The following is a 15,006-nucleotide window of genomic DNA, read 5'->3' on the forward strand; positions in this document are numbered from 1 at the left end:
GAAGCGCTTAACAAATACCATCATCATTATTATTATTCTCTGTGCCTCAGTTGCCTCATCTGGAAAATGGGGATGAAGACTGGGAGCCCCAGGTAGGACAACCTGATCACCTTGTATCTTCCCCAGTGCTTAGAACAGTGCTTGGCCCATAGTAAGCGCTTAACAAATACCATCATCATTATTATTATTCTCTGTGCCTCAGTTGCCTCATCTGGAAAATGGGGGTGAAGACTGTGAGCCCCACATTGGACAGGGATTGGGTCCAACCTGATTATCTTGTATCTGCCCCAGCGCTTAGTACAGCGCTTGGCACATAGTAAGTGCTTAACAAATACCATAAAAGAAAAAAATTCTAGCAGGGAAGTAAGGGGAGGGAGGAGAGTCGCCAGGGATGATGCGGGGGGGAAACAGCACTGCCCGTGGGCTCTGTCTGGCCAGAGGGGTCAGTCACTATGTACTGAGCGCCTACTGTGTGCAGAGCACTGTACTAATCGCTTGGGAGAGGACAATACAACAATAAACAGATACATTCCCTGCCCACAGTGAGTTTATGCACAGAGTTTTGTGGGGCCCCTTGGCGGGGAGGAAGGGATTAGATGGGACTGGGTAATAATGATGATAATAATTGTGGTATTTACTACGCGCTTACCATGTGAACGTTGCCACTTTGGTTATGATTACTCTTAATTACTCTAATATTGTTACTCTATAATATTATATATTATTATTATTATTACTTGTACATATTCTATTTTATTTTGTTAGTATGTTTTGTTCTCTGTGTGCTCTGCACACAGTAAGCGCTCAATAAATACGACTGAATGAATGAATGAATATATGTTTGTGCATATTTATTACTCTATTGTACTTGTACATATTCTATTTATTTTATTTTGTTAGTACGTTTTGTCCTGTTCTCTGCCTCCCCCTTCTAGACTGTGAGCCCACTGTTGGGTAGGGACCGTCTCTGTACGTTGCCGACTTGTACTTCCCAAGCACTTAGTACAGTGCTCTGCACACAGTAAGCGCTCAATAAATACGATTGAATGAATGAATATATGTTGGTACGTATTTATTACTCTATTTACTATTACTCACAGAGTTTTGTGAGGCCCCTTGCTGGGGAGGAAGGGATTAGATGGGACTGGGTAATAATGATGATAATAACTGTGGTATTTACTACGCGCTTACCATGTAATTACTCTAATATTGTTACTCTATAATATTATATATTATTATTATTATTACTCTATTTTACTTGTACATATTCTATTTATTTTATTTTGCTAGTATGTTTGGTTTTGTTCTCTGTCTCCCCCTTCTAGACTGTGAGCCCACTGTTGGGTAGGGACTGTCTCTAGATGTTGCCAACTTGGACTTCCCAAGCGCTTAGTACAGTGCTCTGCACACAGTAAGCGCTCAATAAATACGATTGAATGAATGAATAAATATATGTTGGTACGTATTTATTACTCTATATACTATTACTCACAGAGTTTTGTGAGGCCCCTTGGTGGGGAGGAAGGGATTAGATGGGACTGGGTAATAATGATGATAATAACTGCGGTATTTACTACGCGCTTACCATGTAATTACTCTAATATTGTTACTCTATAATATATATTATTATTATTATTACTCTATTTTACTTGTACATATTCTACTTATTTTATTTTGTTAGTATGTTTGGTTTTGTTCTCCGTCCCCCCCTTCTAGACTGTGAGCCCACTGTTGGGTAGGGACCGTCTCTAGATGTTGCCAACTTGGACTTCCCAAGCGCTTAGTACAGTGCTCTGCACATAGTAAGCGCTCAATAAATACGATTGATGATGATGATGATGATAATAACTGTGGTATTTACTATGCGCTTACCATGTAATTACTCTAATATTGTTACTCTATAATATTATATATTATTATTATTATTATCTATTTTACTTGTACATATTCTATTTATTTTATTCTGTTAGTATGTTTGGTTTTGTTCTCCGTCCCCCCTTTCTAGACTGTGAGCCCACTGTTGGGTAGGGACTGTCTCTATATGTTGCCAATTTGTACTTCCCAAGCGCTTAGTACAGTGCTCTGCACATAGTAAGCGCTCAATAAATACGATTAATGATGATGATGATAATAACTGTGGTATTTACTACGCGCTTACCATGTAATTACTCTAATATTGTTACTCTATAATATTATATATCATTATTATTATTACTCTATTTTACTTGTACATGTTCCTCTTATTTTATTTTGTTAGTATGTTTGGTTTTATTCTCCATCCCCCCCTTCTAGCCTGTGAGCCCACTGTCAGGTAGGGACCGTCTCTAGATGTTGCCAACTTGGACTTCCCAAGCGCTTAGACAGTGCTCCGCACACAGTAAGCGCTCAATAAATCATCATCATCATCATCAATCGTATTTATTGAGCGCTTACTATGTGCAGAGCACTGTACTAAGCACTTGGGAAGTACAAATTGGCAACGTATAGAGACAGTCCCTACCCACCAGTGGGCTCACAGTCTAGAAGGGGGAGACAGAGAACAAAACCAAACGTACTCACAAAATGAAATAAATAGAATAGATATGTACAAGTAAAATAAATAAATAAATAGAGTAATAAATATGTACAGACAGAGCCCACTGTTGGGTAGGGACTGTCTCTATATGTTGCCAATTTGTACTTCCCAAGCGCTTAGTCCAGTGCTCTGCCCATAGTAAGCGCTCAATAAATACGATTGATGATGATGATATACAGGTGCTGCGGGGAAGGGAAGGAGGTAAGATGGAGGGGATGGAGAGGGGGACGAGGGGGAGAGGAAGGAAGGGGCTCAGTCTGGGAAGGCCAATAAATACGACTGAATGAAATGAACTCCTCAGATAACTTTCCCTGAAACGAAATTAGGGCACTGCTCCCCGCGCCCCCCGCCGCGTCCCGGAGTTGGGGCTCACTTGGGCGACTTGAGGTCTCGGTGAATGATCTTGTGCAGGTGCAGATAGTTCATGCCACCCGCGATGCCCATGGACCAGTCGACCAGGAGGGACGGGGTGACGGGCCGCCCGGCCCGCAGGACCTCGAACAGCTGGCCCTGGGCGCAGAACTCCATGAGGATGCAGTAGCAGGGAGCCTGGGTACACACACCCCTGGGGCCACGGCAGGGGACGGGCCACCGTCAGGGAGAGGCCCGTGGCCCGGCCCGGACCGCCCGGCCGCCCGCCCCGGCGGCCCCCTTCCCGCCCCTCACTTGAAGGTGATGATGTTGGGGTGCTTGAGTCGCCGCAGGTGCTTGATGTCGGTCTCCTTGAGGTCCCGCACCTTCTTCACGGCCACGTCCTCGCCGTGGAAGCGGCCCAGGAAGACGGCGCCCTGGGCCCCCGAGCCTACCCACTGCAGGTCCCGGATCTCCTCGAAAGGCACTTCCCAGGGCGCTGCGGGGGGCCGAGGGGGTGCTCAGGACGCTCCAGGGGCTGGGAAGCTCCTGGAAGGCCTACCAACTATGGCAGTGGGTCTTCCAAGCGCTCAGTACAGTGCTCGGCACACGCGGCGGGCCCTCAGTCTACCGATGGAGGCCGAGGGGGCATCGTGAACCCGGGGAGAGAGGCTGGACAGATGGGGAAGGGGTCAAAGTTGAGGGGCAGAAGGGTGGGGTGAGCTTAGTACAGTGCTCTGCACACAGTAAGCGCTCAATAAATACGACCGAATGAATGACCGGAGGGAGGCCGAGGCCCTGGAGAACGGGAGTGGGGAAAGCATGGGCCGTAAGGGAGAGGGGCTGAGGATAGTAATTGCCGTATCTGTTCAGCGCTTACAGTGGGCCGGGCACTGTACTAAGCGCTGGGGTGGCTACGAGCCACTCGGGCCGGGCACAGTCCCCGTCCCACGTGGGGCTCCCCGTTTTCCGGATGAGGGAACCGAGGTCCAGGAAAGTGCGGGTGACTAGGCCAAGGTCACACGCCGCAGAAAAGTGGCGGGGCTGAGGCCGCGGGGCGGAGGGGTGGGGCGAGTTGGGGGGCAGGGGAGGGGGGCTGAGGATAATAATAATTGCGGGATTTGTTCGGGGCTCACTGGGTGCCAGGCGCTGTACTAAGCGCTGGGGTGGCCCCGAGTCGCGGCGTGGCTCAGTGGAAAGAGCCCGGGCTTTGGAGCCAGAGGTCGTGGGTTCAAATCCCAGCTCTGCCAATTGTCAGCTGGGTGACTTTGGGCAGGTCGCTTCACTTCTCTGGGCCTCAGTTCCCTCATCCGTCAAATGGGGATGAAGACTGTGAGCCCCCCGTGGGACAACCCGATCACCTTGTAACCTCCCCGGCGCTTAGAACAGTGCTTGGCACATAGTAAGTGCTTAACAACTCATCATAAAAATTTATAATATATTAATATGATATGTAATTTATATAACCATGCATAATTATATATATTTTTCATATAATTTATATATAATTATTTAATTATGCATAATTCTTATATAATCATATAGTTTATGCATTATAATAATATAATATAATATAATGTGGTGTAATATAATATAATATAATATAACACAATATAATATAATGCAACATGATACAATATAAAATAATATAATATAATAATTTAATATAATATAATATGACATGACATAATATAGTATGATATAATATAATATAATATAATAATATGATATAATATAAATGATATGATATGGTATGATATATGATGTGATATGATATAATATAATGTAATATAATGTAATACAATGCAATGCAATACAATAAAATATAATATAGTATAATAACATAATATAATATAACATAATGTGATATAATATTATACAATATAATATATAATATAATATAATATAATTTATATGCATTTATATATGATTATGTAATTATATAAAATTTATATGATAATAATTGCGGTATTTGTTCAGCACTTACTGCGTGCCAGGCACTGTACTAAGCACTGGGGTGGCTACGAGCCAATCGGACTGGACACAGTCCCTGTCCCACGTGGGGCTCACAGTCTCCATCCCCGCTGTTGGGTGGGGACCGTCTCCGTATGTTCCCAAGCGCTTAGTCCAGTGCTCTAAGCGCTCAGTAAATACGATTGAATGAATGATTGAATGAATGAATGAATGAATCACCATTTTCCAAGTGAGGGAACCGAGGCCCAGAGGCGTGAAGCGACTAGGCCAAGGTCCCACCCGGCAGAGCAGCGGGGCAGAGGGGTGGGACGGGAATGGGGGCGGAGGATGCGGGACGGGGGGCTAGGGGTCAGAGGTGGGGGGCCGCAGCGGGCGGGCAGGCGGGGGGCTCCGTACCTTCCTGCTGCTTGTGGTCAGTGGAGTAGGCCTTTCCGATCATGGTCCAGACGGGCCGCAGGCAGCCGAAGAGGCCCTCCAGGAACCCGCTGCCTCCGCTCTGGCACTGCAGCCGGACCTCGTCGGCGCGGAAGCGGGGGGTCCGGGCCTCGGGGGTCCCGGCCGCCCCCGCGCCCCCAGCCTCGCCCTCGTGGAGCTGCAGCACGCTGTTGGCGAAGGGCTCGGAGGCGGCATCCCCGCCGCCCCCCCGGGGAGCCCCCCGGGACGGCTCCTCCGAGGGGGAGCACGTCGCGGAGGACGCACTGCGTGGGGGTCAGGTCCTTCTCGGGGGTGCAGTCCGACGCCTCCGGGTCCGGCTTGCGGACCACCGAAGGCTCGCTCAGCGCGGCCGCGAAGCCGCCGAAGGACGGGGAAGGGGTCCGGGTCTCGTGCAGGCAGGCCATGGTGCTGGGACGGACGGATCCACCACCCCTGTGGGGACACCGGGCCCGGGCGTCAATCGGACGCCCGATCAATCGATCATCAATCAATCAATCGAGCGCTTGCTGTGTGCAGAGCACTGGACTAAGCGCTTGGGAAGGACAAGCTGGCGACGTATAGATCCTACTGGGCGCGGACCACTGGACTACACGCTTTGGGCCTGCCCACGGAAACTGATATGTTTCCAACTTGTACTTCCCAAGCGCTTAGTCCAGTGCTCTGCACACAGTAGGCGCTCAATAAATACGATTGATTGCCCACAGTGAGCTGACGGTCTAGAGGGGGAGACAGACAATAACATCAATCAATAAACAACCCCCTCCATCCCCCCCATCTTACCTCCTTCCCTTCCCCACAGCACCCGTATATGTTTGTACATATTTATTACTCTATTTATTTATTTTACTTGTACATATCTATTCTATTTATTTTATTTTGTTAGTATGTTTGGTTTTGTTCTCTGTCTCCCCCTTTTAGACTGTGAGCCCGCTGTTGGGTAGGGACTGTCTCTAGATGTTGCCAACTTGGACTTCCCAAGCGCTTAGTCCAGGGCTCTGCACACAGTAAGCGCTCAATAAATACGATTGATGATGATGATGATCAATCAATAAAATGATAGAAGGCACGCTACGGCCATCAGTGGGCACGTTCCCTGCCCACAGTGAGTCGACGGTCTAGAGGGGGAGACTGACAATAACATCAATCAATAAAATGATAGAAGGCACGCTACGGCCATCAGTGGGCACATTCCCTGCCCACAGTGAGTCGACGGTCTAGACGGGGAGACAGACAATAACGTCAATCAATAAAATGATAGAAGGCACGCTACGGCCATCAGCGGGCACATTCACTGCCCACAGTGAGCCGACGGTCTAGAGGGGAAGACACACAATAACATCAATCAATAAAATGATAGAAGACACGCTATGACCATCAGTGGGCACATTCCCTGCCCACAGTGAGCCGACGGTCTAGAGGGGGAGACCGACAATAACATCAATCTCAGTCTCTTTTGCAGGCTCCTCCTCCCCCTCCCATCCTCTTACTGTGGGAGTTCCCCAAGGTTCAGTGCTTGGTCCCCTTCTGTTCTCAATCTACACTCACTCCCTTGGTGACCTCATTCGCTCCCACGGCTTCAACTATCACCTCTACGCTGATGACACCCAGATCTACATCTCTGCCCCTGCTCTCTCCCCCTCCCTCCAGGCTCGCATCTCCTCCTGCCTTCAGGACATCTCCATCTGGATGTCCGCCCGCCACCTAAAGCTCAACATGTCGAAGACTGAGCTCCTTGTCTTCCCTCCCAAACCTTGTCCTCTCCCTGACTTTCCCATCTCTGTTGACGGCACTACCATCCTTCCCGTCTCACAAGCCCGCAACCTTGGTGTCATCCTCGACTCCGCTCTCTCATTCACCCCTCACATCCAAGCCGTCACCAAAACCTGCCGGTCTCAGCTCCGCAACATTGCCAAGATCCGCCCTTTCCTCTCCATCCAAACCGCTACCCTGCTAATTCAAGCTCTCATCCTATCCCGTCTGGACTACTGCACTAGCCTTCTCTCTGATCTCCCATCCTCGTGTCTCTCTCCACTTCAATCCATACTTCATGCTGCTGCCCGGATTATCTTTGTCCAGAAACGCTCTGGACATATCACTCCCCTCCTCAAAAACCTCCAATGGCTACCGATCAATCTGCGCATCAGGCAGAAACTCCTCACCCTGGGCTTCCAGGCTGTCCATCCCCTCGCCCCCTCCTACCTCACCTCCCTTCTCTCCTTCTACTGCCCAGCCCGCACCCTCCGCTCCTCCACCACTAATCTCCTCACTGTACCTCGCTCTCGCCTGTCCCGCCATCGACCCCCGGCCCACGTCATCCCCCGGGCCTGGAATGCCCTCCCTCTGCCCATCCGCCAAGCTAGCTCTCTTCCTCCCTTCAAGGCCCTGCTGAGAGCTCACCTCCTCCAGGAGGCCTTCCCAGACTGAGCCCCTTCTTTCCTCTCCCCCTCGTCCCCCTCTCCATCCCCCCGCCTTACCGCCTTCCCCTCCCCACAGCACCTGTATATATGTATATATGGTTGTACATATTTATTACTCTGTTTATTTATTTATTTATTTATTTTACTTGTACATTTCTATCCTACTTATTTTATTTTGTTGGTATGTTTGGTTCTGTTCTCTGTCTCCCCCTTTTAGACTGTGAGCCCACTATCGGGTAGGGACTGTCTCTATGTGATGCCAATTTGTACTTCCCAAGCGCTTAGTACAGTGCTCTGCACATAGTAAGCGCTCAATAAATACGATTGATTGATTGATTGATCAATCAATAAAATGATAGAAGGCACGCCACGACTATCAATGGGCACATTCCCTGCCCACAGTGAGCTGACGGTCTAGAGGGGAAGACTGACAATAACATCAATCAATAAAATGATAGAAGGCACGCTACAGCCATCAGTGGGCACATTCCCTGCCCACAGTGAGCCGACGGTCTAGACGGGGAGACAGACAATAACGTCAATCAATAAAATGATAGAAGACACGCGACGGCCATCAGTGGGCACATTCCCTGCCCATAGTGAGCCGACGGTCTAGACGGGGAGACAGACAATAACGTCAATCAATAAAATGATAGAAGGCACGCTACGGCCATCAGTGGGCACTTTCCCTGCCCACAGTGAGATGATGGTCTAGAGGGGGAGACAGATAATAACATCAATCAATAAAATGATAGAAGGCACGCCACGACTATCAATGGGCACATTCCCTGCCCACAGTGAGCTGATGGTCTAGAGGGGGAGACAGACAATAACATCAATCAATAAAATGATAGAAGGCATTTTACAGATCCCCATTTTACAGATGAGGGAACTGAGGCCCAGAGAAGTGAAGTGACTCGCCCAAAGTCACCCAGCTGACAATTGGCGGAGGCGGGATTTGAACCCATGACCTCTGACTCCAAAGCCCGCGCTCTTTCGGTTGAGCCACGCTGCTTCTCGTGCTTCAGTGCTCTGCACACAGTAAGCGCTCAGTACGACTGAATGAATGCGTGGCTCAGTGGAAAGAGCCCCGGCTTTGGAGTCAGAGGTCATGGGTTCAAGTTCCGACTCTGCCAATTGTCAGCTGGGTGACTTTGGGCAAGTTGCTTCACTTCTCTGGGCCTCAGTTACCTCATCTGTAAAATGGGCATTAAGACTGTGAGCCCCTCCGTGGGACAACCTGATCACCTTGTGACCTCCCCAGAGCTTAGAACAGTGCTTTGCTCATAGTAAGCGCTTAATAAGTGCCATTATTATTATTATGATTCTCTGCGCCTCAGTTACCTCATCTGTAAAATGGGCACTAAGACTGTGAGCTCCCCCGTGGGACAATCTGATCACCATGTGACCTCCCCAGAGCTTAGAACAGTGCTTTGCACATAGAAAGCGCTTAATAAATGCCATTATTATTATTATTATTATTCTGTGCCTCAGTTACCTCATCTGTAAAATGGACATTAAGACTGTGAGCCCCCCCGTGGGACAACCTGATCACCTTGTAACCTCCCCAGAGCTTAGAACAGTGCTTTGCACATAGTAAGCGCTTAATAAATGCCATTATTATTATTATTATTATTATTCTCTGTGCCTCAGTTACCTCATCTGTAAAATGGGCATTAAGACTGTGAGCCCCCCGTGGGACAACCTGATCACCTTGTAACCCCCCCAGCGCTCAGAACAGTGCTTTGCACATAGTGAGCGCTTAATAAATGCCATTATTATTATTATTATTATTATTATTATTCTCTGTGCCTCAGTTACCTCGTCTGTAAAATGGGCATTAAGACTGTAAGCCCCTCACCGTGGGACAACCTGATCACCTTGTAACCTCCCCAGCGCTTAGAACAGTGCTTTGCACATGGTAAGCGCTAAATAAATGCCATTATTATTAATAAATACGATTGAATGAATGAATGAATGAGGCCCTTGAGGGCCTGAGGGGGGAGGGGGAGGGGCGGGCGCGCGCGCGCGCGGCGCTGCGGCGTTACCATAGTGACGGAGCGCGAGGCGGCGCGTGACGTCACCCCGGCCCAGATTAGCCTCCGCGGGTCACGTGCGCCGCCGCAGCGGTGGGGGCGGGGCGGGGCCCAGTCATTCATTCATTCATTCAATCATACTTATTGAGCGCTTCCTGTGTGGAGAGCACTGTACTAAGCGCTTGGGAAGTCCAAGTTGGCAACATCTAGAGACGGTCCCTACCCCACAACGGTCTCACAGCCTAAAGGGGGGAGACAGACAGCAAAACAAAACCTGTGGACAGGTGTCAAGTCGTCAGAATAAATAGAAGTAAAGCTAGATAATAATAATAAAAATGATGGTATTTGTTAAGTGCTTACTATGTGCAAAGCACTGTTCTAAGCGCTTGGGAAGTCCAAGTTGGCAACATCTAGAGACGGTCCTTACCCCACAACAGGCTCACAGCCTAGAAGGGGGGGGTCAGACAGCAAAACAAAACCTGTGGACAGGTGTCAAGTCGTCAGAATAAATAGTAGTAAAGCTAGATAATAATAATAATGATGATGATGGCATTTGTTAAGCGCTTACTATGTGCAAAGCACTGTTCTAAGTGCTTGGGAAGTCCAAGTTGGCAACATCTAGAGATGGTGTCTACCCCACAACGGGCTCACAGCCTAAAAGTGGGGAGACAGACAGCAGAACAAAACCTGTGGACAGGTGTCAAATCGTCAGAATAAATAGAAGTAAAGCTAGATAATAATAATAATAATGATGATGGCATTTGTTAAGCGCTTACTATGTGCAAAGCACTGTTCTGAGCGCTTGGGAAGTCCAAGTTGGCAACATCTAGTGACAGTGTCTACCCCACAACGGGCTCACAGCCTAAAAGTGGGGAGACAGACAGCAGAACAAAACCTGTGGACAGGTGTCAAATCGTCAGAATAAATAGAAGTAAAGCTAGATAATAATAATAATAATGATGATGGCATTTGTTAAGCGCTTACTATGTGCAAAGCACTGTTCTGAGCGCTTGGGAAGTCCAAGTTGGCAACATCTAGAGACAGTGTCTACCCCACAACGGGCTCACAGCCTAAAAGTGGGGAGACAGACAGCAGAACAAAACCTGTGGACAGGTGTCAAATCGTCAGAATAAATAGAAGTAAAGCTAGATAATAATAATAATAATGATGATGGCATTTGTTAAGCGCTTACTATGTGCAAAGCACTGTTCTGAGCGCTTGGGAAGTCCAAGTTGGCAACATCTAGAGACAGTGTCTACCCCACAACGGGCTCACAGCCTAGGTAGGGACCATCTCTATATGTTGCCAACTTGGACTTCCCAAGCGCTTGGTACAGTGCTCTGCACACAGTAAGCACTCAATAAATACGATTGAATGAATGAATTAATTAATAGAAGAGGGGAGACAGACAGCAACGCAAAACCTGTGGACAGGTGTCAAGTCGTCAGAATAAATAGAAGTAAAGCTAGATAATAATAATAATAATAATGATGGCATTTGTTAAGCGCTTACTATGCGCAAAGCACTGTTCTAAGCGCATGGGAAGCGTAAGTTGGCAACATCTAGAGACGGTCCCTACCCCACAGCGGGCTCACAGCCTAGAAGGGGGGAGACAGGCAGCAAAGCAAAACCTGTGGACAGGTGTCAAGTCGTCAGAATAAATAGAAGTAAAGCTAGATAATAATAATAAATAATAATAATAATAATAATAATGGCATTTGTTAAGCACTTACTATGTGCAAAGCACTGTTCCAAGGGCTTGGGAAGTCCAAGTTGGCAACATCTATAGAGGTCCCTACCCCACAACGGGCTCACAGTCTAGAAGGGGGGAGACAGACAGCAAAAAAAAACCTGTGGACTGATGTCAAGTCATCAGAATAAGTAGAAGTAAAGACAGATAATAATAATAATAATAGTGATGGCATTTGTTAAGCGCTTACTACGTACAAAGCACTGTTCTAAGCGCTTGGGAAGTCCAAGTTCAATAAATACTTTTGAATGAATGAATGAATACATACAAGGTGATCAGATTGTCCCACGGGGGGCTCCCAGTCTTCATCCCCATTTTACAGATGAGGGAACTGAGGCTCAGAGAAGTGAAGCGACTTGCCCAAAGTCACACATCTGACAAGCGGCAGAGCACTGTACTAGGCGCTTGGGAAGTCCAAGTTGGCAACATATAGAGACGGTCCCCACCCAACAACGGGCTCACAGTCTAGAAGACGGGCTCACAAAATAATGATTCATTCATTCATTCAATCGTATTTATTGAGCGCTTACTGTGTGCAGAGCACTGGACTAAGCGCTTGGGAAGTACAAGTTGGCAACATACAGAGACGGTCCCTACCCAACAACGGGCTCACAGTCTAGAAGGGGGAGACAGACAACAAAACCAAACATGTGGACAGGGGTCAATATCGTTATCAACGTTATCATTCCTTCATTCAATAATAATAATAATGGCATTTATTAAGCGCTTACTACGTGCAAAGCACTGTTCTAAGCGCTGGGGAGATTACCAGGTGATCAGGTGGTCCCACATGGGGCTCACAGCCTTCATCCCCATTTTCCAGATGAGGTGACTGAGGCCCAGAGAAGTGAAGTGAGTCGCCCAAAGTCACCCAGCTGACAAGCGGCGGAGGCGGCATTTGAACCCATGACCTCTGACTCCAAAGCCCGGGCTCTTTCCACTGAGCCACGTCGAGCGCTTACTAGGTGCGGGGCACTGAACTAAGCGCTTGGGAGAGGACGATAGAACAATGTACAGACACATTCTAGACGCACATCATTAACAAAATAAATAGAATAGTGAATGTGGACAAGGAAAATAGAGTCATAAATCTGTACAAACGGCCACAGGGCCGGTCCTTGGCCCCGCCCACTCCCTCCCCGAGACACACATACACACACACACACACACAGACACACACAGCACACACAGACACACACACACTTCCGTCCATCAATTAATGAGTGGGGGAGCAGGAAGCCTGACACACACACACACAGCACACACAGACACACACACACACTTCCGTCCATCAACTAATGAGTGAGGGAGCAGGAAGCCTGACACACACATACACACACACACACACACACACACACACACACACACTTCTGTCCATCAATTAATGAGTGGGGGAGCAGGAAGCCTGACACACACACACACAGGCACACAGACACACTTCCGTCCATCAATTAATGAGTGGGGGAGCAGGAAGCCTCACACACACACACACACACACACACACACACACACACACACACACAAAGTCCATCAATTAATGAGTGGGAGCTGGGGCAGGCAGCCTGACCCCCCCCCCCCCCCAAACACACACACATATGCACTCTTACATCCATCAATTAATGAACCTGGAGGTGGGCAGGGGGCCTGACACACTCGCGCATCATAATAATAATAATAATAATAATAATAATAATAATAATAATGATGGCATTTGTTAAGCGCTTACTATGTGCAAAGCACTGTTCTAAGCGCTGGGGGGGATACAGTGTGATCAAGTAGTTGTCCCACGGGGGGCTCACAGTGTTAATCCCCATTTTTCCAGATAAGGAAACTGAGGCTCGGAGAAGTGAAGTGACTTGCCCAAGGTCACACAGCAGACTTGTGGCGGAGGCGGGATTTGAACCCACGACCTCTGACTCCAAAGCCCGGGCTCTTTCCGCTGAGCCATGCTGCTTCTCTAATAATAATGATAATAATAATAATAGCATTTATTAAGCGCTTACTAGGTGCAAAGCACTGTTCTAAGCGCTGGGGGGGATACAGTGTGATCAAGTAGTTGTCCCACGGGGGGCTCACAGTGTTAATCCCCATTTTTCCAGATAAGGAAATTGAGGCTCGGAGAAGTGAAGTGACTTGCCCAAGGTCACACAGCAGACTTGTGGCGGAGGCGGGATTTGAACCCACGACCTCTGACTCCAAAGCCCGGGCTCTTTCCGCTGAGCCATGCTGCTTCTCTAATAATAATGATAATAATAATAATAGCATTTGTTAAGCGCTTACTAGGTGCAAAGCACTGTCTAAGCACTGGGGAGGTTACAATAATAGTAATAATAATAATAATGGTATTTGTTAAGCACTTACTGTATGCCAAGCACTGTTCTAAGCGCTGGGGTAGATACAAGGTGATCAGGTTGTCCCCCGTGGGGCTCACAGTCTTCATCCCCATTTCCCAGATGAGGGAACTGAGGCCCAGAGCAGTGAAGTGACTTGCCCAGAGTCACCCAGCTGACAGTGGGCGGAGCCGGGATTTGAACCCACGACCTCTGACTCCAAAGCCCGGACTCTTTTAGACTGTGAGCCCACTGTTGGGTAGGGACTGTCTCTATATGTTGCCAACTTGGACTTCCCAAGCGCTTAGTACAGTGCTCTGCACACAGTAAGCGCTCAATAAATATGATTGATTGATTGATTGATTGATTTCCACTGAGCCATGCTGGGGTGTGTGTGTGTGTGTGTGTGTGTGTGTGTGTGTAATAATGATAGCGTTTATTAAGCACTTACTATGTGCAAAGCACTGTTCTAAGCGCTGGGGAGGTTACAAGGTGATCAGGTTGTCCCACGGGGGGCTCACAGTCTTCATCCCCATTTTACAGATGAGGGAACTGAGGCACAGAGAAGTGAAGTGACTGTGAGCAGGAAGCCTTAACACCCCCCCCCGCCCCCCCACACACACTTCTGTCCATCAGTTAATGAACTTGGGGGGGGGGGGGGGCAGCAGGAAACCTGACACACAACCCCATACACACAAACACACACACGCACACTTACGCCCATCAATTAATGAACCTGGGGGTGGGCAGGGAGCCTGGACCCCCCCAACACACACACACACACACACACACACACACACTTCTGTCCATCAGTTAATGATCGGGGGGGGGGTGCGGTAGGAAACCTAACACACATCTCCATATACACACACATGCATAATAATAATAACAATAATGATGGCATTTATTAAGCGCTTACTATGTGCAAAGCACTGTTCTAAGCGCTGGGGAGGTTCCAAGGCCATCAGGTGGTCCCACGGGGGGCTCCCAGTCTTCATCCCCATTTTCCAGATGAGGTCACTGAGGCCCAGAGAAGTGAGGTGACTTGCCCAAAGTCACCCAGCTGACAACTGGAGGAGCCGGGATTTGAACCCGTGACCTCTGACTCCAAAGCCCGGGCTCTTTCCACTGAGCCACG

General features: G+C 48.3%; 1 protein-coding gene across 1 annotated transcript in view; it reads right to left on the minus strand.

The window, feature by feature from the left end:
- The window catches only part of MAP3K12 (mitogen-activated protein kinase kinase kinase 12), a 92,162-nt gene that overhangs the window by 53,608 nt on the left and 23,548 nt on the right, over window positions 1–15,006 (minus strand). The window contains 4 exon segments of the mRNA XM_038752053.1: window positions 2,949–3,140; window positions 3,242–3,425; window positions 5,297–5,543; window positions 5,545–5,767. Of these exon segments, the coding sequence (XP_038607981.1) occupies window positions 2,949–3,140; window positions 3,242–3,425; window positions 5,297–5,543; window positions 5,545–5,739 (818 nt within the window). The 5' untranslated portion in view covers window positions 5,740–5,767.

Source organism: Tachyglossus aculeatus, chromosome 10 (genome assembly GCF_015852505.1).
Source record: "Tachyglossus aculeatus isolate mTacAcu1 chromosome 10, mTacAcu1.pri, whole genome shotgun sequence".
NCBI lineage: Eukaryota > Metazoa > Chordata > Mammalia > Monotremata > Tachyglossidae > Tachyglossus > Tachyglossus aculeatus.